At 60.4% G+C, this 21,735-nt stretch overlaps 2 protein-coding genes across 5 annotated transcripts; one reads left to right on the plus strand and one right to left on the minus strand.

Annotated features, from left to right (window-relative positions):
- The first annotated feature begins 235 nt into the window (after positions 1 to 235).
- On the plus strand, positions 236 to 8,862 carry LOC133070548 (uncharacterized). Of its 4 annotated transcripts, none has more exons than XM_061162961.1 (4): positions 236 to 573; positions 1,176 to 1,391; positions 1,707 to 1,832; positions 2,694 to 8,862. In XM_061162961.1, exons 2-4 carry the CDS (start codon positions 1,301 to 1,303, stop codon positions 3,962 to 3,964), a joined length of 1,488 nt encoding a protein of 495 aa, XP_061018944.1. In that variant the 5' UTR covers positions 236 to 573; positions 1,176 to 1,300; the 3' UTR covers positions 3,965 to 8,862. The 4 variants fall into 4 exon arrangements, with proteins under 4 accessions (XP_061018944.1, XP_061018942.1, XP_061018943.1 ...); XM_061162959.1 differs by lacking the exon at positions 236 to 573 and adding an exon at positions 635 to 1,034; XM_061162960.1 differs by lacking the exon at positions 236 to 573 and adding an exon at positions 635 to 872.
- A 409-nt stretch (positions 8,863 to 9,271) lies between these two features.
- On the minus strand, positions 9,272 to 20,647 carry CALY (calcyon neuron specific vesicular protein). Its single transcript, XM_061162963.1, has 6 exons — positions 20,564 to 20,647; positions 13,097 to 13,239; positions 12,620 to 12,733; positions 11,336 to 11,449; positions 10,107 to 10,471; positions 9,272 to 9,623 (listed from the first exon to the last, which is right to left on the minus strand). Exons 2-5 carry the CDS (start codon positions 13,217 to 13,219, stop codon positions 10,133 to 10,135), a joined length of 690 nt encoding a protein of 229 aa, XP_061018946.1. The 5' UTR covers positions 13,220 to 13,239; positions 20,564 to 20,647; the 3' UTR covers positions 9,272 to 9,623; positions 10,107 to 10,132.
- Positions 20,648 to 21,735: the final 1,088 nt, after the last annotated feature.

The raw sequence follows: 21,735 nt of genomic DNA on the forward strand, positions 1-21,735 counted from the left end.
CAGGGCCCCAGCCCGGCTGGGGCAGGAGTCCTCTGGGCTCTGCCCCAAGGACAGCACAGAGCCCCAGGGTCCCCCCGCGGGGTTCCGGCCAGGAGCATCCCGTCCTGCACAGTCAGCATCTGTGGTCAGGGCCGCGGTCACGCGGAGCTGCTGCTGGGGCTCCCAAGCGAGTCTGAGCTGACAGCTCCGTTCCCCTGTTTTCAGTGCTCTGGTCACTTCTGGACGCTTCCCCACAGCGTCCCTCAGAGCCTCAGCGCTTCCTCCCCTGGTTCTCAGCTGCCTGGCCGACGCGGACTTTCTCTAACTCTATCCTGTCCATGTGACATTCAGGTTTTTAAGTGGAAAGATGGGTCAGATGGTAGAGTCTGCCTGCTAGCAGGAGACCTGGGTTCAGTCCCTGGGTCAGGAAGATCCCCTGGAGAAGAGCATGGCAACCCACTCCAGTATTCTTGCCTGGAGAATTCCATGGGCAGAGGAACCTGATGGGCTGTAGTCCACGGGGTCGCAAAGAGCAGACATGACTGAAGTGACTCAGCACACAGCATGTTGATTTAGCTTGTGTTTCTTCCTCGGGTATGAAGCTGACAAGCAGTTTTTTCTAGACAAAGTGATCACATTGTCTAGTGGCCCAGATCGGAGAGGAGCGTTTGGGGGCCGGCTTCCCCAGGTGGGAGGGAGACGTCGAGGCCCTGAGGGACACAGGTGGCCCTCCCTGGTCACTGGGCAGCACTGGGGACGGGAGGGAGGGTTTCCAGAAGCCACAACAGGGTGGGGCCGCCCGGTCCCCGCCCCCAGGGCAAGGATCCTGGAGGAGAGCAGCTGTTTGGGGAGAGTCACCAGGACCGTGCCTCAGAGCGGGCGGCCAGCCCCAGGTACCATGTGCACTCCCTGTCCCTGACCCCAGCCTGGCATGCCCTCCTGAGAACGGTCACCACGGCGCTTTCCATCGCTGCTTCTAGCAGGAGGGTCCGGCCCAGCCTCCAGAGAGCTCCAGGCCCCTCCAGGACCTCTTGCTCTCCTGGCACCAACCTCAGGTGGATTCCAAGCGAGCCCTTGCCATCCCGCCTCCATGACCAGCTGTGCCCTTTCCCAGCGGCAGCCTCACTGGCCACTTCTCCTGAAACCCCCTCCTTCCTCAATTTGTTTCCTTCTTTCACTTTTCTGCTGTCCATCAGATTTAGCAGAGATGTCTCAGAAAGCGTTGGCTGCAGAAGTCCTTCTGTCTGGGGCAGAGGCGCCCCAGCTGCTCCCAGACCTCCTCTGAGGACGGGCGTGGGGAGCGGGCAGCGTGGGCACCACAATGGAGGACCTTGGTGCCCAAGAAGCACAGCAGCAGCCTCTGCCTCCCGGACGCCTGGACGCTGCGGGGGAGTACCATCTCCCTCTTGGAGGTGAGAGGAGGCCGGGGGTGTTCCAAGCGCCAGGCTTCCCCACAGCGTCCCTCAGAGCCTCAGCGCTTCCTCCCCTGGTTCTCAGCTGCCTGGCCGATGCGTGGTGTAGGGGCCCTGTGGGAAGGGCAGGGAGGGCTAGACCACAGGGGGCCTTCCTGAACTGACCTGGCCCTCGTGACCCTCACGCTGTTCACCCAAGTGGGGAGGGGTCCGAGCTGGAGGCCCCAGAAGCCGTGAGGTCACAGCCTGCCTTGGGACTGCAGGGTTGAGGGCTGCTTGCTGGGACTGACACGGGGCTGTGGGTGCGCGAGGAAGCCTGCAGGACTGAGCCGTGGAAGGAGCTGCTCTTGGGGACAAGCAGGCAGACCCGTGAGGGCGGCCCAGGCTCAGCTCTGGCTCCTGGACGGCCGGCGGCGCCTCAGTGGGAGGCTGTGTGCAGAGGTAGGCAGTCCAGGGCCCCGCATGGCGTGACCACTCCCTGGGGCACGTTGCTGGGAGGACCCAGCCGGTGCACTCGCTGCGCTGCCGGCACCGTGGGAGGCGACTGCACAGCCCTGGTGCCCTCCCACCGCCCCGGAGGTTGGAGGCTGCAGGCCTTGGGACTCGGGTATGGCTCCCTGAGGCCCACTCCTGGCCCCTCGACACCGGGTCCTCCTGCAAGGGTAGGAGGGGGCGGCAGGAACTCCATGGGGTCTCCTTCAGAAGGACACTGACCCCAGCCTGGGGGCTCCACCGGTGAGCTCGTCACTTCCCCAAAGCCCCACCCCCTTAGACCATCACCATGGGGTTAGGATCTCAGCACAGGAAGTCTGGGAGGGCACAGACATCCAGCCTCCCATGCCTATGGACTCGTGAACCACAGGGGACTGGAAGGTGTGGCCACCGTGAGCCCTAGCCCTTTTGGAGCCAGATGTCCTGTGGATGTCCCCAGAGGCCCTGAGTGGGCTCCGCAGAGGGCAGACCCCCAGGGTGTGCTGGAGCAGGGTCCATGGTCACTGGGATTCGGTGGAGACCCCAAGGCAGGCCGCAGAGTGGGAGGGGCTCAGGGCCCCCCAGGGAGGCTGGGTCCTCGGGACGGGTTAGGGGCGCCTGTGACTTCCTCTGGTGGGTCCCGAGTTGGGAGGGTAAGGGTGACCGTCACTGACCGCACCCTGGCAGGTTTCGGTGGTTGGCGGCTTCCCGGGCTGGCCGCGGCCTTCTGTATCCGCGGCTCCACCTCTGCAGAGGGTCGGCCGTGGTCCCTCCTCTGAGTCAGCTCGTCCGTCTCCACCTCCTGCAGCCTAAGGGTGGTTTTCTTCTCAGGGACCAGAGGCAGATCCGGGGAGGGACACATGGCTTCCTGCGCCGGGGAGGAAGCCGTGGCCCCGGCCATCCCCCCGCTGAGGCCCAGCGATCAGTTCCACCTGTTTGTGAGCTACAGCAGCGTGGACGCCGTGTGGACCCACGGGCTCACTGGCCGCCTGGAGGCTGAGCTCCCGGGGCTGAGGGTGTGCCTACATGAGCGGGACTTCACGCCCGGCAGGAACGTGCTGGAGAACATGGCGGGCTGCATCCAGCAGAGCCAGAAGGTGCTGCTGGTGCTGAGCGAGGACTTCGTGCAAAGCCGCTGGTGCCTCCTGGAGGCCGACCTGTCCCTCGTGGGCTCCTGCCTGGAGAGGAAGCCGGTCCTCCCCGTCCTGCTGCGGCCCTGCCGGGTCCCGCTGCACCTCAGCCACCTGACCTACCTAGAGGCCACGGACGGCCGCTTCTACCAGAAGCTGGTGCAGCTGCTGTGCACCCCCAACCAGCGCCTGGCGCACCCCCCGGCCCTGCGCTCGGCCCCCGCCCTCTACAGCGGGAAGGCTCTGCTGACCCTGGACTGCATCAACAGGGACAGCCTGCCCTCGTGGAAGGTGGGCAGCTTCAGCACGCTGGCCGTGCCGGACCCCCTGAAGGAGGTGCTGGAGGACCCCGAGCTGTACAAGCGAGCCGTGGGCATCCTGAACGGCATGCGCTCGCCCCGCTGCCTCCTGCGTTATCTGGGCTGCAGGGTCATCCTTGCCATAGTCCTGATTCTCCTCTCCGTGGCCTCGCTGTTCTTACCCTTCATCTTTGGGGCCTGGCAAAAACAGCCAGCTCAGCAGCTCCTCGTGATCTGCGCCAATGTATTTTTCTGCCCCTTTTTCATGATCTTAAGTGTCAACACCCTGTGCTGGTCCCGAAGGTCTTCCAAGAGGACCCTGCGGGAGCTGGCGGGCCGCGTCGGGGAGGCCAACTTGCTGCTGGCGCCGCACTCGGTGCTCATGGGCTGCGAGACCAAGAACAAGCTCTACTTCGTGTACGTGCTGCTGGGCGACTGCAAGCGGGCCTTCCTGGGCGCCCCCGAGGGCGAGGCCGCGTTCCAGGAGGCCATCCTGCGGTTCGCCTCCAGCTACGCCTGCTGCCTCGCCCACGGGCACTTCCCGCAGTGGGAGGAGGCCGCGGGGGCCCCTGGCCACCTGGAGGTGGGCCTGTGCTTCTGCCAGTTCGTGTCTCTGCAGCTGAGGAGACTCGGCGGGCAGGGGGGGCGAGTGGAACCCCGTGTGACGGTCTGAGGGCAGAGGCAGGGCCCCTTGCTGGACACCCGGCTGCCCCTGGGGGGCCCTGCGGACTGGGCTTCCCTGAGCCCGGGGGGCGCACACAGGCCCCTCCCACAGTCCGCTGTGCGCCCCGCCCAGTCAGACCCAACTGACTGCAGACTTCCCTCTAGCTGCCCCAGCTCCTGCACTGCGGACCTGCGGCCGGCAGAGGGCGTGTCTGGGGCCCCCGCGCCCCCTCCCGAGAGGAGGTGTCCTCAGAGGACTGGCGTCTCCCCAGCGCACTGACTCCGGAAGCGAGCTTCCTTTCCGCGGACCCAGTTCCTCCCCGGGAGAGTAGCCTGGGCGTGGGGACAGCAGGGCGGCACCTGAGGGCCCTGGATGAACGGCGAGGCCCCATCGCTCTGCGAACACCAAGCGAGCGGGACTCTGGCAGGGGCCCCCAAGGTTCCCACACCAGGGCAGGACCGCGGAGATGTGCAGTGCATCTCGGTCTCTGCCCTGGCCTCAGCTTATCGATCTGCAGGTGAGCAGCTGGCATCCAAGTCCAGTGCTGGGCAAATGCTCCTGCCCTCCTCGGGGAGCCCGCGGTCCAGGGCCGGGTGCGGTGCTGGCGAAGGCTCGGCTAAGCCCCGCATGGTATCGCGGCCCCGCAGCCACTCTGACTGGGCAGCCTTGCAGTCGGTCAAGCGCAGCCCGGGACAGCAGCCCCAGAATCGCAGGCAAATGCAGCCCCTCAAGGGGCCTGCCCAGCCGCCCCTGAGCCACAGCGCCCTCCCTCCCAGGCCTGCTGGGCACCCCTTAGATGAGACCTCCAGAGTGGACCCGGCCCCACCCAACCCAGCCCAGTCCAGGGACCCCGAGGCACTAACCCCAACCGGCACTCAAGCCAGTGCTCCCGTCCCACCTGCCCGCCCCTGCAGGAACACGCCTCCCTGTCTCATCGTCCCTTGTGATCTGTCGAACTGCAAGGCAGCTCTGAGGCTTCACGGGTCACCTCGGTCCTAGAGCCGGGGTGGCACAAACAGGGTCCCCCAGAGGGAACTGGCCAGTGTGCGAGGCCCCCGAAGAGGAGGCTCTGGGCCAGGGGCAGCGTGAGCAAAGGTACTGGGGAGGCGGGGCCTTGACCTTGGGGGCCCCGCGATGGTCTCCGACGCAGCCTCTCCGCGGCCCGAGGGGCCTGGACCCCCTGCACGTTAAGGGTTGGGGCTAATGGAGCAGCGTGGCCAGGATGTGGCAATGGACGCTACCCAGGGGGGCACGTCCTGTGAGCCCCGAGCGCGCCGAATGGCCTTGGTGCCGGAACATTCCAGGGGTCAGCGGTGAAGCAGCTGGACACCGCCCCCCCCCGCCCCGGGGTCCTAGCACCTGGCCTCCGAGATGCCCAAGACAAGGGCGCCACTTGGGCCTCATGTGGAGAAGCCACCTCAAGGAGCAGTGGGGGCTCCTGCTGCCTTCCCAGGGACCACCCCCCGCCCCCACCGACTCCACTGGGTCCTCTGTCCCCGGCAGAGTCTCAGCTCGTGTCCATCACACCCGGATCCAGGCCAGAACTGCTTCCCAGATTGCACAGGTGGCACCCGCAGGCCACACTGGCCGCACCTGACCAGCCCGAGTGTCCACTCAGCGCCCAGGGCGTCTGTGCCAGAGAGCACGAGCCCCGGGCGCAGAGCCGGGCAAGCGGTTGCCCTTTCGTGCCAGACTCCTGGAGGCAGCGCGGGGAGGTGGGGCCGGGGCTGGGGGCAGGGGTCCAAGGCCCTCCTGTGGGCACACGCGCACACATATGTATGTGCACCCACAGGCATGCATGCCTGTGGCCCCGTGGCTCCTGATGACAGCAGCATTTCTGCCCTGCAGTGCCAAGCCATGGCCGACAGGCAAAAAGAAGGGCAGTGTGTCACTTCAAAGGGCTGAGATTTTTCATCATGAAATAGCACATTTGTGCAACAAGAAAGGGAAAATGTTCAAACGAGCCTTTCCACAGAACTGTCTCACAGGGCGTGTGCGAAATCCCAGCCACTTTTGGACCACGTGTGTGGCAGGCAGGCCCTGCCCGTAGCTGGCCCTGGAGGCTCTATGGGGCTCTTGGGAGTTGGCCGCCCCTCCTCCCCCGTTCCTGTGCAGATTTCACCATTGGGGCTGGGCAGCATCAGGTGTGGGGGTGCTAGACCTGGAGGAGTGGTCCCCCGAGAGTGCCCCTGGTTTCCAGGGTGTTGGGGGCCCCCGGGGTGGTCGACCTCCAACACAGCCCCCCAGTCCAGGGCTGCGTGACCCAGGCTTACTGCTCCAGGATAGCAGGACCCCCACCCCCCTCTCCGCAGCCTGGTTCCAGGGCTGCCCAGGGTCACACTGCCTGCTCTGGCCTCTCAGCCTCACCACCTAGCCTCGCCAGTGGCTAGAGGGTGTGGGGCACCTGGGAGTGGGGTCTTCACGGTGGAAGCAAGACGTGAGGACCCCCACTCTGGGCAGGTGAGGGGTCTTTGTGGGCAGATGCCCTGGGAAGCGCTTCCGCTGGGCCTGGGGCTAGCGCTCAGTGCAGTGACAGGCAGCGGGGCGCTGAGGCTTTGCCCAGTGCTGGGAGCCCCTCACAAGGCTGCTGGTCACCCAGCCGGCATGCCACCTGCTGGTGTGCACCCCACGGACTCTGCAGAGACCCCCACCTTGGCCCCGAGGTTTCCTATGAGACAAGAGAGGAAGGCGTCCAGGGTAAGGTGGCCACATCCTGAGACCCCCTCATCCCAGCTCAGGCCTGGATTCAGCAGGTGTGACCTGGGACTCTGAGTGATCAGGTCCCTGGGCCCCATAGGACCCTCCAGGGCCTTTTAGGACGCCTGATATTCCCCAAGGTTTTCTAGGCCCCTCCACTGACCCTCCACCTGGCTGGACTCTGCCCTGTGGGTCAGGTGAGCTTTACCAGGGATGGTTGGGATGAACCAGAGCTATCCTTGCCATAATTTTCCCCCAAGGGGACAGGGAGGTGGAATTTGACCTGAGGTCAGCAGAGGGCTGTCCTGCACCTGCTCTGGGTGTCCTGGGCACTGTGTCGAGGCCATGAACCGGGGTCCTCTCCCCAGAGGTCCATCGCAGGGGGGAGACTTGGGTGGGGCCTGGAGGCAACAGGTGAAGCTGGGACAGAGAGTGAGGGCAGGTCCCAACTGCCTCGTCTAGACGGTCCCCATGGGTCTCAGGGTCCAGCCATAGCTGAGAGACATATTGGCCAAGGAGACAGCTGGGCTGCCTGGTGCTGCAGGGGTCCACACAGGTGACTGGGCTGCTGTGAGGACAAGCAGCAGTGGAGGTGGGCTGCAAAAGGCACCCTGGAGCTGGGAGCTGGCAAGGTGACCCTAGGTCCCTGGGAAGCCTGGCTCCAGAGCGAGTGGCCCATGTGCCTGTCGGACCCTGCCCCAGCACCCCAATGTGGGGGGGCTTGCCCTGGTCCTAGTTTTACAGACAGGAGACTGAGTTTCGGGGGGCTGGCCCCAGAGACTGCGCAGCTCCACTTCCCCATGGCAGGGCTGCAGCCAACTCCTGCTGCTGGCCCAGGTCCCTGCCCCGGGGTCCCGGCTGCTGGGTGAGTGGCAGGAAGCCTGAGGGGGGGATATCCCACCTGCGGATGCGGCCACCAGCCTGCAGGTTTGGGAGGCCAGTTCTGAGGGGAGTCCCCGTCCAACACCCCAGGCTGGCTGCCCCCTCTGCCGACCCCCACCCTCTGCCCCAGCTGGGGAAGGACGGGGGTGGGGGGTGTGTGTGTGTGTAGGGAGCTGCGTCGTGGACACCTGGGGGGGAGGTGGGAGTGCGTGTGCACACACTGGGCATGTAAGCGTGTGCCTGTGTACATGCGACTGTGTACCCCTGGGTTCTGCATCCGAGGATTCAAGCAACTGCCCATCAGAAATACTAAAGAAAAAAAATTCCAGAACGTTCCAAAGAGCAAAACTTGAATTTGTCAAGCTGGCAACTATGTACATAGTATTCACATGGTATTAGGTATTATAAGTAATCTAGAGATGATTTAAAGTAAGCGGGGGTGGAGGTGGGGAATGTGTGTAGGTTACATGCCAGTATTACACCATTTTCTATAAAGGACTTGGGCATCCCTGGATTTTGGTATCCACAGACTTCACTATCTGTAGGGGGGTCCTGGAACCAATCCATGAAGTACCAAGGGACGACTGTATGTGTGCATGTGAGTACATGCATACCTGTGCAGACAGGACCCTTGAACGGTCACTACCACATCGTAGCGCAGGGGGGCAGGGGGGAGGCAGGGCAGAGGGGCGCGTCCTGGCTGCCTTGTTCTACTGCAGGGTCTGCACTGCGGGCTGGACCTACTGCAGGGTCCCCGGCAGGCCACCTGGATCCGGCTCCCAGCCCACACCCTGACGCTGGCCCGAACCCACGGCCCTCTTGGTCTGAGTCCATCTTGGAAGCGTCTCCCGGAGCCAGCAGGGTGCTGCCTGCCCCCTGGGGTGAGCCCGGTGGGCTGCGGAGCCCGCAGGATGTGCGGGGAGGGTGGAGCCCTGCTGTGTGTGTCTCTCCGCCTAGGTGCACCCAAGGGGGTGAGGGAAGCATCAGTTCAAGATGTTTGCTATTGAAAACCCAGGAGGGCCTTAAGAGGATGTAGCACAGGTGAATTGTTTTAATTTGAAATGGTTTAAATTTCATCTCAACAACCTTGGGTTTTAATTCTAGGAGGTGAGGGAGTTTCAGTTTAAGATCTGACTCTGACCTTGTGGTGGTGGGCGGTGTCCTGAGAAGCAGGATGTTAAAACGTTCAGAAGATTCCTACGGTTTGAAACCCTTAGGAAATCTAATTAAGAAGTTTGTCTCCTTGGGGAAATGTCTTAAAAAGTTCAGAGGGATTAAATATACTAAATGGATAAGACAATAAAGAAGGCTGAACGCCAAAGAATTGATGTTTTTGAACTGTGGTATTGGAGAAGACTCTTGAGAGTCCCTTGGACTGCAAGGAGATCCAACCAGTCTATCCTACAGGAAATCAGTCCTGAATATTCACTGGAAGGACTGATGCTGAAGCTGAAGCTCCATACTTTGTGGCCTCCTGATGCGAAGAACCGACTCATTTGAAAAGACCCTGATGCTGGGAAAGATTGAGGGCAGGAGGAGAAGGGGACGACAGAAGATGAGATGGTTGGATGGTATCACCGACTCCATGGACATGAATTTGAGCCAGCTCTAGGAGATGGTGATGGACAGGGAAGCCTGCCGGGCTGCAATTCTTGGGGTCATAGTCGGACACAACTTAGCGGCTGAACAATAACAATGACGTATTAACTCAGGAATAAGTGAGGGCACATACAAAGGTTACTAGATTAATACATGTTTTTAAGTTGAGCTTTAAAACTTTTTTTCTAAAGAAAAGCCGGGGTTAAGGGGACACGAGGAAGGAGGGCGCCCAAATGGGGTGCGGGCCACAAAGCGGGAGCGCGCCCGAAGTGGGGGGGGGGGGCGGCAGGAAAAAGGCCGAGGACGGAGGATGCTCAGGGGACCAGGTGGATGTGAATCTTTACTCAGAGAAAGGCGACAGAGCTAGAGGCTCACAAGGGGCACGAAGGGCGGCAGCAAGTGGGGGCCTGGGAGCAGGGGCACGACCACAGCGACCACAGCGGGGGCGGCTTCGGGCGAGGGCGGCCACAGGTGCGCGCGGCGTGGGGCGCTGCGGAGACAGACCGAAGAGGGGTGAGGGCGCGCCGCGCACGGCGGGCGCAAGAGCAGCCCATCGCCCACCTGCGGGCGGGGACCGCGAGGCTGAGCTCCGTCCTCCCGCCTCCCGGTCACCTGACGCTGCACCCCGCCCCGCTCCGCCTACATTCCCCCCCGCCCTGCCCACGCCACGCCCCACCCACCCCATACCCTCCTTCCCCCGCCCCGCCTCCATTCCCCTCCCCCATCCACGCCCCCACCCCATTCCATCCCGCCCTCCTACGCCCCGCCCCTGCCCCGCCCCGCCCTGCCTACATTCCTCACCCCGCCCCCCACTCCCTACCCCTTCCCACTCCCACGCCCTGTCCCTGCCCCCGGCCCCAGCCCCGCACGTGGTCACGGGGGTCGCCAGGGCGGAGAGCACCCCTATGTAAGCCTCGAGCAGACTGGGCCGGCGTCCCCCAGGGCCTCGGTCCCTATCTGGGGGCACACATACCCGGAGGGGCTGCGACTCAGAGGCCCTCACTGAGGGGCTGGGGGCGGCGTGCTCCCCGCCACCTTCTGCGCAGCCTCCTTCTCTCCCCGCAGCGCGGCGTCCCCGGGAGGCTTCCCGGAGGGCTTCCCGGTGGGCTTCCTGGAGGGCTCGGTGACCGCCGCCGCGGCCGCCGCGCGGGCTTGCGCCCTGGACGCCTTCCGGGGCGCCTCCTTGAAGGCGTGGTAGCTCGCGGACAGCCAGGGCGTCTCCGTGCCGTGCTTGCGGCCCACCGGGTAGGCGCCGATGGCCGCCAGGAGGCTGCGGTGGTGCTCGGGGTCTAGCTCGGTGTAGTACATCTCCAGGGTCAGCGGGGTGCAGATCTTGTGCTGCGGGAAGGGCGGGTCAGGGGCGCGAGCCGGGCGCCGTCGGGGGCGGGGGCGGTGGCAAGCGCCGCGCCCCTGGGCTCGGGCGGCCAGGTCGGCCGGGATGCGGGAGGCATGTTCCAGGGCCACCCGCGGGTGGGCGGTCACCTTCTGCTTTTGAGCAGTTCGATAATACTGGAGGCAGGGCCCCTAAATGCATTTGTTTCTGCCGTAACTTCAAGTCACCAAGGGGCGGCCTCGGATACAGAACTGAAGGCGCCACCGGGAGCCAGCCCCGCACAGAAGGCGGGCAGCTGACCCGCCCGCATCCCGCGGGTCCCCAGTGTGTCCCAGCGAGTGCAGGGCGTGCGGCCTGGTGAAGCCCTGGACGCACAGTGAGGACTGGTGGCCACTGTGGGCTGCGCTTTCACCTCGGAAACCACGGGGAAAGGGGAAGGATTTAACTACTGTAAACTTAAGAGTCTCCGAAAAAAATACACTGAAAATGATTAAAAAAAAAAAAAAAAATCTCATAAGGAAAGCTGAGAGAGGAAAACGAGGAAGGGGAACCCCTGCCAAGCGCGGAAAACTCACCACGGCCACCTCCTTCCTTAGGCTTCACTGTTTAGATTACAGGGAAAGAAAACTTTTTCCTAAAGCCCCTTTTCTTTGAATTTTTCTAGAGGTAAAACTTGACTATTCCTGGGAGGTGATGTTCCCACAGAGCTAGAAACACCCATTGCCCTCCTGTCTGCAGGGGGTGGGTACTCAGGGCAGCGGTGGAGAGGCCAGTCCTTCCCCTGGACTCCCCATGGGACCCTCACTGGCACGCTCCCTGTGGGGCTCCGCAGTCCTTCCCAGCCCCGGTGCCCAGAGTGCCGGCCTTACCCGAAGCAGGAAGCCGTCGGGGCAGCTGAACTGGTCGTACCAGATGGCCTTGTACATGATCAGGAGGCAGCCCATGAGCGCCATGGTGAAGGCGATCATCCGGCCCGTGGGCATCTGGGAGTGGACAGGTCAGAGGGAGAAGGGAGGGTGAGGCTGGGCTGGGGTCGGGGTCGGGGGGGCAGTGGCCTCTCAGAGAGGAGGGGAGAGGAGGTGCGGATCTGTCGCTGAAACATGAAAGGCTCCAGAGATCACTCATGAGTCTGAGCGAGCTCCCGGAGATGGTGGAGGACAGGGCTGAAACATGAAAGGCTCCAGAGATCACTCATGAGCCTGAGCGAGCTCCCGGAGATGGTGGAGGACAGGGCTGAAACATGAAAGGCTCCAGAGATCACTCATGAGTCTCAGCGAGCTCCCGGAGATGGTGGAGGACAGGGCTGAAACATGAAAGGCTCCAGAGATCACTCATGAGTCTGAGCAAGCTCCCGGAGATGGTGGAGGACAGGGCTGAAACATGAAAGGCTCCAGAGATCACTCATGAGTCTGAGCGAGCTCCCGGAGATGGGGGAGGACAGGGCTGAAACATGAAAGGCTCCAGAGATCACTCATGAGTCTCAGCGAGCTCCCGGAGATGGGGGAGGACAGGGCTGAAACATGAAAGGCTCCAGAGATCACTCATGAGTCTGAGCGAGCTCCCGGAGATGGTGGAGGACAGGGCTGAAACATGAAAGGCTCCAGAGATCACTCATGAGTCTCACGAGCTCCCGGAGATGGTGGAGGACAGGGCTGAAACATGAAAGGCTCCAGAGATCACGCATGAGTCTGAGCGAACTCCCGGAGATGGTGGAGGACAGAGGAGCCAGGCGGGCTCCGGTCCTCAGGGCCACAGAGAGTCCGACACAACTTAGTGACCTAACAACAGATTATAGAAGCTGTCAGTAATAAAGAGCTAGAAACACATTTGCCAGATACACAACAGGAAAAGTGACTCTGCATCGTATGTGGGAAACCCGGGAGTCACGGTGGAAGAGACACAGATGACCCACTGGGGAGGGTCCAGGGCGGGAGCAGGCAGCACATCTCAGGGCAGGAGCTCCTCTGAGGGCAGTGGCTCCCCCCGGCTTTACGGTGCTGCCCAGGCCTGAGCCCCCACCTCTGATGGGGTGGTCAGCAGGACGCTGACCAAGGAGCCCTGGCCCACCCACCCAGCCCAGAGTCTGGGTGCCCGCAGCTGGCAGCACCTGTCTGCCCCTTGCCCTGACCCCCAGGGACAGGCTGGGCGCTTACCCTGCTGCGCACATCCTCCGGGCCACCGCTCAGCTTCTGGCCCTCCAGGTCGGAGAACTTTGTCGACGGGTCCCCAGAGGACAGCTGGTATTCCGTCTGTGTCTTAATGACCACCTGTGGGAAGGGATGATGCAGGAAGGCCCAGAACTAGGATGGCTGGGAGGGAGGGGCCAGGGGTCAGCGGGCCTGAGGTGTGGGTGCTGGGGGCAGGGCTCTAGGCGCTACGAGCTGAGGCCAAAGAGAGGGAGATGCTGGAAGTCTGCTGGGGCCGAGGCAGCCCAGGACCTGGCCAGACCATGGACAGAGCCCCTCCGAGGAAAGGGCAGTTCTGGGTGCTGGGGGAGCTGACCAGGTCACAGGGTGGGCTCAGCCCAGCCCTTCCTCTGCTGGGCGCACTGTCTTGGAGGAGGCCACACCTAAAGGACAGACGTCCCACTGTCCTTTGTTTCAAAGGGCAGGCTGGGAAGGGCCCCTCACCTGGTCAGCAAACGATGGCTGGAGCTGGCTGACATCCAGGGGGCTGATCAGAGGGACGCTGTCCATGGTACCCCCATCCCCAGAGCCTGTCTTTCCGGAGAAGCTGCAGTTCAGCTTCACCATGGTGGACGGCACTCCTTGTCCTGTCCAGAGGCAGACACAGAGTCACTGGCCACCTAACAGATGCCCACATCAGCTGGACATTGAGAGGGCCCAGGTTAGCCCTGATGCTCCTCACACCAGAGCTGGGACAGGCCACGGGCGACCAGGCCAACCTCCTCAGGACAAACCGGGTGAGTCCAGCCACAAGATTGTAGTCCCTTCCTGCCCAGCGGACCCCCTCTGAGCCCCACAGCCATGCAGGTGGTAATGCCTCTGACTGGTGACTGCCCAGACACGCACACTGCAGTCTTCCACTGGCCCATGGCTCCAGGAGACATTCTAAGAGTAGCAACCAATGGAAAGCAATCCCAGACAGAAGCCTGGTGAGTTGGGTGGCCAGACATAGCAAATAAAAGTACAGGACACCAGGTCAGATCTGAATTTCAGATGAGCGTGGATGCTTTTCATAGCATATCCATGTAATATGCAGTACAGGACACACTTATACTAAAAAGTTATTCATTGCCTTTCTGAAATTCAAATTTAACTGAGCATCCTATATTTTATCTGGCAACCCTACTGGAGATGCAGGAAGTAACAAAGAGCTACAGAAAGAGGCTGCTGGTGAATAAACCCAAGCTCTAGCTGCACGGAGCATGGGAGTCACAGGGTACATGGGAGTGGACCATCTGGGGAGCTGCTCCCAAAAGGAGCAGGAGTTGGGGGGTGGTGGCGGCAGAGAGGACAGGAGGGCAAACTCCCCTGAGGAGGTCAAGACAGTTCCACCTCTAGGCTGACCGCTAAGAGAAAAGGAACACAACAAATGACTTCCAACTGAAAAAAGAGAAACACAAAAACATACTCGGTCAATCAAAGAAGAAAGAAATGGTCCCATGTCCACTAAAAATTACATTTGTTGTTAAAATTTTCTGACACACAACTCCAGGCCCAAGGAGCATCACTCCTGAATTCTTCCAATCACTTAGGAGGAAATAATGCAAATTTCATATGAAACTCATCCAGAGGAAACAAGGGCACCCACCCCAGCTTGTGAGGCCAACAACCTTGATCTCAGCATTTGGCAACGACATGAGAGAGGAGACTGAGGCTGTGCCACCCACAAATGCCAGTTCCAAGGTCCCACACAAAATGCAAGCACAGGGGATTTAGTAAGACATACAAAGGCTGGGTGTATTCTGGAATTTAGCACCTGAAAAGCAATCAATAGTTTCACCACATGAACAGAATAAAAAAGAAAATTCATCTGATCAATTTCAATAGTAGCTGAAAAAGTATTTGATAAGATTCAACATTCATTTACTATTTTTAAAAAAGCTATTGGAATTCCCTGTGGTCCAGTGGTTACGACTTTGTGCTCTCACTGCCGAGGACCTGGGTTCAATTCCTGGTCGGGGAACTAAGAGCCCAAAGATCCCACAATCAGTGTGGGGGGAAAAGGTCTATTAGCACACTACCGGGAAAAGAAAACTTCCTTAATCTGATCAAGATTATTCATAAAATCCCTACAGCAAACCTTACTGAATGTGATCGGAGAAAGCTCTGCTTTTAAAGTTGAGTTGGGGACTTCTCTGGGTCACTGGCTGCGTCCAGCGGTTAAGATGCCATGTTTCCATGGCAGGATCCGATTTCTGGTCAGGAAACAAAGCAGCCAAAAAACAAAACAAAATAAAAAAAATTGGGTGGGAGATACAAGGCCCTTTATTATCAGTTATATAAATCATGCTGGTAGAGGTCCTATCCAAGCAGTAGGGTAGGAAAAAGAAATAAGAGGTACAAGGCCTGGAGGAGATTAGGTAATGCTCTCATTAGTCACAGAAAAAGCATCTTGTGTGTGTAGAAAATCCAAAAGAATCTGCAGGAAAGTTATATGGATTAAAAGTGAGTTGAGCAGAGTTGATGAGTTTAAGATATTCAGAAATCAATTCTGTTTTTATATATCAGTAACAAAAAAATTAGAATATAACTTGTTGAAAGATTCCATTGAAACAGTATCAGAAATAATTAGGTGTTCACGAGTAGGTCTAAGAAGGCATTAGAAGGACCTTCCCGTGGAAAAACAGAGGAAATCTTCATCAAAACATTATTAACTAGGACCAAATAACTCCTAAATTCCTTAAATGGGAAAGACATGGTCATGGATTTTGGAAGGTTCCATGTTTAAAAATGTCATTTCCCCTCAAAGTGTATAGAGTCAATAAATCCGAATCAAAAGTCCAAGATGAGTTTTTTTGTGTGTGTGAATTTGACAAGCTTTGTGATTTTATATGGAAGGCAGAGGGACAAAGACACTCATGGCATCTTGGGAAGGACCGACGGGGTCTGGTCTGCCGGGCGCCCAGCTCATCACGAGGCCATGTGGTGTCGCTGCATGGTACATGAAGGCCCGCAGACACATCCCACACACGGGTCGGCAGGTGTCCCCGCAACGCAAGGCCACAGCCACCTTTCAATAAACAGCGTCCGCGTGGCAAATGGTGGACCCAATCCCCACCTGGCAACCACAGAAAAATCTACTCCAGGTGGAAGAGCCAAGATGGAAAAGCATCATGGAGATAATTCAGAATACTTGCCTGGTCTTAGGGAGGGAAAGTCCTTCAGTGTCACAAATAAGCACTAACTACAAAAGGAAATATCGACAATAGAACTACATTAAAATTAAGAGCAGAGGATGAGGTGGCTGGATGGCATCACCGACTCAATGGACATGAGTTTGAGTAAACTCCTGGAGTTGGTGATGGACAGGGAGGCCTGGCGTGCTGCAGTCCATGGGGTCGCAAAGAGTTGGACACAACTGAGCAACTGAACTGAACTGAAAATTAAGAGCTCCTTATAACAAACTTATAGTTACCAAACTTGCTTATAGCAAGGGTAAGGGGAGATAAATTAGGAGTTTGGGATTAACATATACACTACTATCTATAAACTTTGGCCACCTGATGCAAAGAACTGACTCATTGGAAAAGACCCTGATGCTGGGAAAGATTGAAGGTAGGAGGAGAAGGGGATGAAAGAGGATGAGATGGTTGGATGGCATCACCAACTTGATGGACATGAGATTGAGCAAGCTCCAGGAATTGGTGATGGACAGGGAAGCCTGGCGTGCTGCAGTCCATGGGGTCGCAGAGAGTCGGACACGACTAAGCGACTGAACTGAACTGATACATAAACTACGTAAACAACAAGGGGGCTTCCCTGGTGACTCAGTGGTAAAGAATCCATTTGCAAGGATGCAGGAGACGTGGGTTTGATCCCTGGGTTGGGAAGGTTCCCCCAGAGGAGGGCATGGCAACCCACTCCAGTATTCTAGCTTGAAGAATCCCATGGACAGAGGAGCCTGGTAGGCTAAGTCCATAGGGTCTCAAAGAGTCAGACACAACTGAAGTGACTGAGTATGCATGCATGCAAACAACAAGGACCTACTGTATAGCACAGGGAACTCGACTCAATATCTTGTAATAACATATAATGGAAAAGAATCCAAACAAGAATAGATACATGTGTATCACTTTGCTGTACATCTGAAACTAAGACAATGCTGTAGATTAACTACAGAGAGCTCCTGCTCATCAGTACACCGCCTTCAGGGATGGAGAGAGACTGCGACCGGGAGCAGACATCTCCAGCTCCTCAAGTGAGCAAAGGCTTGTTTGTCCAACAGCAAGATGAGTCCAAGTCCTTACTCTGGGCACATGTGAATGTGACCTTATCTTGGAAACAGGGTCTCTGCAGATCTAATCAAGTTCAGATGAGCTCATACTGGGTACGGTGGACCCTGATCCAATGGCTGGTGTCCTTACAAGCAGGGGGAAATCTGCACACAGACACGCAGGGAGGAGGCCATGTGAAGATGGAGGCAACTATTGGAGGGAGGCGGCCACAAGCCAAGAGACCCCTGGGGCTCCTGGGGGGCTGGACAAGATGGGGGCGCCTCCCCTGGAGCCTGGGAGGGAGCTCCGCCTTGCCAACACCTTGACGTCTGCCTCCAGAGCTGTGAAAGAGTGAGTACCGGGCTGTGGTGATTTGTTACAGTAGTCCAAGGAAGCCAGTAAGCCTCAGACATCCAAAATACAGAGAGCGTCTCAACGCGGTCAAGAAACACAGGTAACCCAAGAGAAAAATGGACAAAGGAGTATTTCAGAGGGCCCTGAACGCTGAAGCGATGCTCTATCTAGGGTGTTGACTCTGTGCCGGGCCTCCCTCCTGGGTGCACACCCAGCAGGACACGCTAGCCATGGGACGGCCCATAAGTAGAGCGTTCCTGCGACAGAGGAAAGGAAAGGAACTGTGCAGCCTGCAGGAACAGCCCTGAAGCACAGAAGAGCGTTGGCCGAAAGGAGCCAAGCACTAAGGAAGGTCGGAGAATAAGCAAGCCACCGCCTCGTTCAGGAACCCGTCCGCGCCCAGGAGCTCAGGGGTGCGGCCCTCTCCTGGGTCAGCAGAGCCCCAGGGGCCCTTCGGGGCCAGCAGGTGGGTCCTGTCTTCACTGGGATGCTGGATGCCTGGGGGCCACTTACGATCATTAGGCTGCACCTTTGTTTCACATCCTCTTCTGAGTTCGTTATGTTTCACAACAGAAAAAGTTAAACAAAACCAGGGGACAGCGGGCTGGCGCAGAGGCGCCCACACCGCGCCCTCATCGAGGACTGGGCCCCGCATTCCCGTAAAGGATGGATTGACGACTGGCTGTCCCCTCTGCACAAGGACCCTTTGGAGGGAAAGGGTACAACCAAGGGCCACTGTCCACCCTGAACTCTGAATGTGGCCCCTCCCTCACCACTGTCAGGGCGCATCCCACAAAGACTGCTCGGCCTTGGAAGCCCACACTTGTGTCCTGCGAGACCCTTCTCGGTAACAGCACCATCAGCGCCCGTGCCTACCCGGCCACAGGCGTCGGCTCTCACCCGGCAGTCCAGGCCCTGCTGTGGGCTCCGGTGCTGGTGGACTGGCAGGAATGAAGAGGCGGAGCCCCTGCTGGCGGCAGAGACAGACAGACCTGCAGAGTGGCGTGTGGGAGGCACTGGACGGGAGGCTGGGGCCGCCACTGTGGGGTGGGCGAGCCCCTGGCCCGGACTGGGAGAGGGGTCGCCCTGTTGTGGACTCCCCAGGCGCCGGAAGAGGACGTATTTCTTAGGGTCTTGAAACAGGGCCCTTCCCTGAGCGCCTTGCCCGGGCCTGTACAGACCAGCAAAGCGCCCCCACTGCCATCCACCCTAGGCAGGGGGTGGGTGCTCTTCTTGATGTGCATCGAGGTCTGGCCAGGGCTGGCCTGCGGATGACGTGGGGGCACCTGGGCACCTGCCGCAGGGGGGCGGGCCATCTGTCCGTCATTCTCCACCAGGACAGCGCTTATGTGACTCCACACTCCAGGAGGCAGAGACCACCAGGGAGCACCCAGTGCTTAGAGATGAGAAGCGCTGAGTGGGGCGGGGGGACAACCGGGGCCGGCGGGGAAGGGAGGTGCGAGGGGAGGACAGGGCGCCCAGGGCTTGAGGGGAGCGTGGCGAGGGAGGGAAGGGCAGCATCCAGGGGGGCCGGACTATGGGCCTTCACGCAGCAGACGCCTCCAACTCACACCCAGCTCGCGGTTTAGGAACCGCAGAGGTGCAGCCCTGACGCCTCGGTGGCCTCGCCCTCTGGGCGGGGGATGGCCAAGGTCTCCCCCTCGCCCCACCGGAGTCCCCTCCCCAGGGGAGATCCGCCCCTGGGTTCCCTTTCAGCCAAAGGTAAGCCCCAACTCCTTTGATCAGCATGACGTCATGTTACATCATCTGGGGTTTCCACGGCAACAGAGACAGGCAGGCCACGACATGTCTTCTCGAAGAAAAGCTTTGTGGATCCATGTACCCTCTGGGCCTGATCCCAGGCAGAATGCTGGGGTAGGGCTGGACGGCACGTGGGAAGGCCGGGTCCCCAACATTTCTTTCCCAGGTGAAATCAAGTGGACCCTCTGGGCGGGCTGACTGGGCGCTTTCACGCGACAGACGGAGCTCTGGGGAGCGGGAGGGGTCTTCCCTCCGCTCCCACCCGCCCCCTCCCTCCCCCTTGCGGCGTCGCTGTGCCTTCTCCAGCGGATCAGCTGCTACCCGCTCTCTGTGGCGCGCGTCTCCTCTGTGAGACGTGGGGAGTGGGCACAGGACGAGCAGGGAGGCCGTGATCGCACTCCGACGGGTGGGTGTGTGGGAGGGAACAGACCCGGAGCTGCCAGCCCCCAGGCAGCTCGGCTGCAGGCCGCGTCACAGACTCGCTCACACGGGCCACCCTGGGATGCTGCGTCACCCGGAGGCGCGCGCCGGTGCGCACCGCGCGGGCACGAGCGTCCTGTGCGCACTGGGCGCGCGTGTGCCGGCGGACCGCGGGAGCTGCGCGCTCTGCTGGAACCCCGCGGAGCCCTTCTCCCGTTCCCGGCCCAGGTGCTCTCCCGCCCGCTGGCCTGCAGGCCGGTGGTGGGCTCGGCCGCCCATTTAAGTGCTGGGGTCTGCGGGCGCCAGTCCGGCCCCGAGGCCTGGGCGAGGCGGGGCGGGGAGCGGAGCCGGTCTGCACCCGGCTTCGGCGTCCCAAGTAGCCGCCACCTGTGGCCCCCGAGCCTGCGGCAGGTGGTTCAGAGAACTGCCCCTCGGCTTCTTGGCCGCCGCCCTCCTGCCCGCAGCCTGCCTCACCACCGCCACCCCGTGCCGCTGCTGGCGGCTCTTCATGCCCTGGTCGGTCCGAAGCCCCTCGTGCATCCCCGGCCCCAGGCAAAGCTGAACCGGCCTTGGAACCGGCGCCCCCTCCGCACCTCCGGACGCCCGGCTCCCACTGGCTCTCTCAGACCCGCAGAGGTGGAGCTGGCTGACAGGAGGGGGCTGCAGTCACCAAGCGGGGGAGAGCTGTTGTCCCAGCGGTCCTACCCCCACCCAAGATGCCCCCCTCTACTGGGGCATCCGGCAGCACTTCGGGTCTGTGCCAGACACCCACGACCCTTCCGGAATGTCCAGGCAGGGACCTGCCTTATCCCCCGGGGGCTCCCGGATTCTCCCGGAGGCCTGACAACGTCCTGCCCTTAGGTGAGCCGGGCCCCCAAGTTGAGGACCCCTGCTCGGTCAGCTGCCTGCGGGTCTGCCGCAGTGCCCGCCCCGCCCCCCCCCGCACACGCACCTCGCACACTTGCACTTCATACATCTGCACACACACACCTCGCACATCCGTGCACACACACAGTATTTCTGCGACCCCTGCACACACATCCACTTCCCCGCCACACACACCACGCATACCTGCGCCACGCACTTGCACACCCCTGCACACACTTGGTTCCACACCCCACCCCCCAGATCCTGCTCCACAAGAAACGTGGGAAAGGCTCACAGGCGGCTCCAAGGGGCAGCTGCGCAGGATGCGGCGGCAGGACAAGGATGCGGAGGAAGGATGCGGTTCCAGACGCTTCGTCGCTGGGGCGGGGCGGGGGAGGGGCCGGGCCCCAGACCGAGGCTGCGGTTGCCCAGGAGACGCAGGCTGGGGGAGGGGGGCGTCTCGATCTGCAGCAGCCGGAACCCGCCCGCGCGTGCCCGTCAGAGCCTGCAGCGCATCCCCAACCTGTCACAGACATACACCCACATCCAGCCATGCACACACCTCACATATGAATGCTTATGCTTCACACACACGCCGTTTACACACATTGCACACACACATACCTCACTCACTCGCACTGCAGGCAGGGTGGGAGGTGGGGTTGGGGGGTGCGGACAGAGACCCTGGCCAGCCTCCTTCCCCCGGGACGTCCAGGCAGTCAGGCACCACCTGGTGGAAGGTGCAGACTTGCCCTCTAGCCCACTTTGGGCAGCTTGGTTCAGACACAGCTAGTTTGGGCCCCACCCGCCCAGAGGGTCTCCTCCTCAGGTCTCAGTGTCTGAATTCCCTAGGCTGTCGGCTTTGCAAGGACAAGCCTGTGGTCCCTGGTGGCTGTTGTGGCCCAGGGCCTGCACAGGGCCGGCTGTAGAGGGGACGCACCGACTGGTTGGCTGAGTGAGCCAGTGAGCAAGGGCTGTGTTCCCGGGGCCCCCAGCCAGGGTCAGGGTCCCACACTCAGGCTCACAGCTGCTGAGCACCGATGGACGCCACTGCTGTGTCAGCCGTTCTGCTGTTGACACGTGCCCCGCCGTGTGCGTGCCCTGTTTTATCTGCTCAGTCTGGACTCTGGAACACCCGGTAGTTCCCAGGTGTGTCCACTGTTGACAGCGTGGCTGTGGACGTTCTTGGACTAGTGTTAGTGTGGACTTTCATTTCTCTCGGGCAGGTGTCAAGGAGCGGGACTGCTGGGTTGGATGGCAGTTCCCATGAAGCTTTTTAAGAAGAAGTTAACCTTCTTTCAAAAGCGACTGCACACTGCACATCTCTGCCAGGGACATGGGGCGTCTCGGCTCCCAGCTCCCCTCCAGGCCTGTCGCTGTCTCTGCTTTTTATCACGGCCATCTGTGTTCAGTTGCTAGAAGTAAAAGCGTTCGTTGCTCAGTTGTATCCAACTCCTTGGATCCTGT

Source organism: Dama dama, chromosome 15 (genome assembly GCF_033118175.1).
Source record: "Dama dama isolate Ldn47 chromosome 15, ASM3311817v1, whole genome shotgun sequence".
NCBI classification, from domain to species: Eukaryota; Metazoa; Chordata; class Mammalia; order Artiodactyla; family Cervidae; genus Dama; species Dama dama.

Excerpts from the sequence above, each read along its gene's own strand:
- LOC133070548 (XM_061162961.1), top strand. The coding sequence starts at position 1,301 with ATGGAGGACCTTGGTGCCCAAGAAGCACAGCAGCAGCCTCTGCCTCCC. Across the intron at positions 1,392-1,706 it reads GTACCATCTCCCTCTTGGAG|CCTGCAGGACTGAGCCGTGG; the intron begins GTGAGAGGAGGC and ends TGCGCGAGGAAG. Across the intron at positions 1,833-2,693 it reads GTGGGAGGCTGTGTGCAGAG|GGACCAGAGGCAGATCCGGG; the intron begins GTAGGCAGTCCA and ends TTTTCTTCTCAG.
- CALY (XM_061162963.1), bottom strand. The coding sequence starts at position 13,219 with ATGGTGAAGCTGAACTGCAGCTTCTCCGGAAAGACAGGCTCTGGGGAT. Across the intron at positions 12,734-13,096 it reads AGCCATCGTTTGCTGACCAG|GTGGTCATTAAGACACAGAC; the intron begins GTGAGGGGCCCT and ends CCCTTCCCACAG. Across the intron at positions 11,450-12,619 it reads CGGAGGATGTGCGCAGCAGG|ATGCCCACGGGCCGGATGAT; the intron begins GTAAGCGCCCAG and ends GTCCACTCCCAG.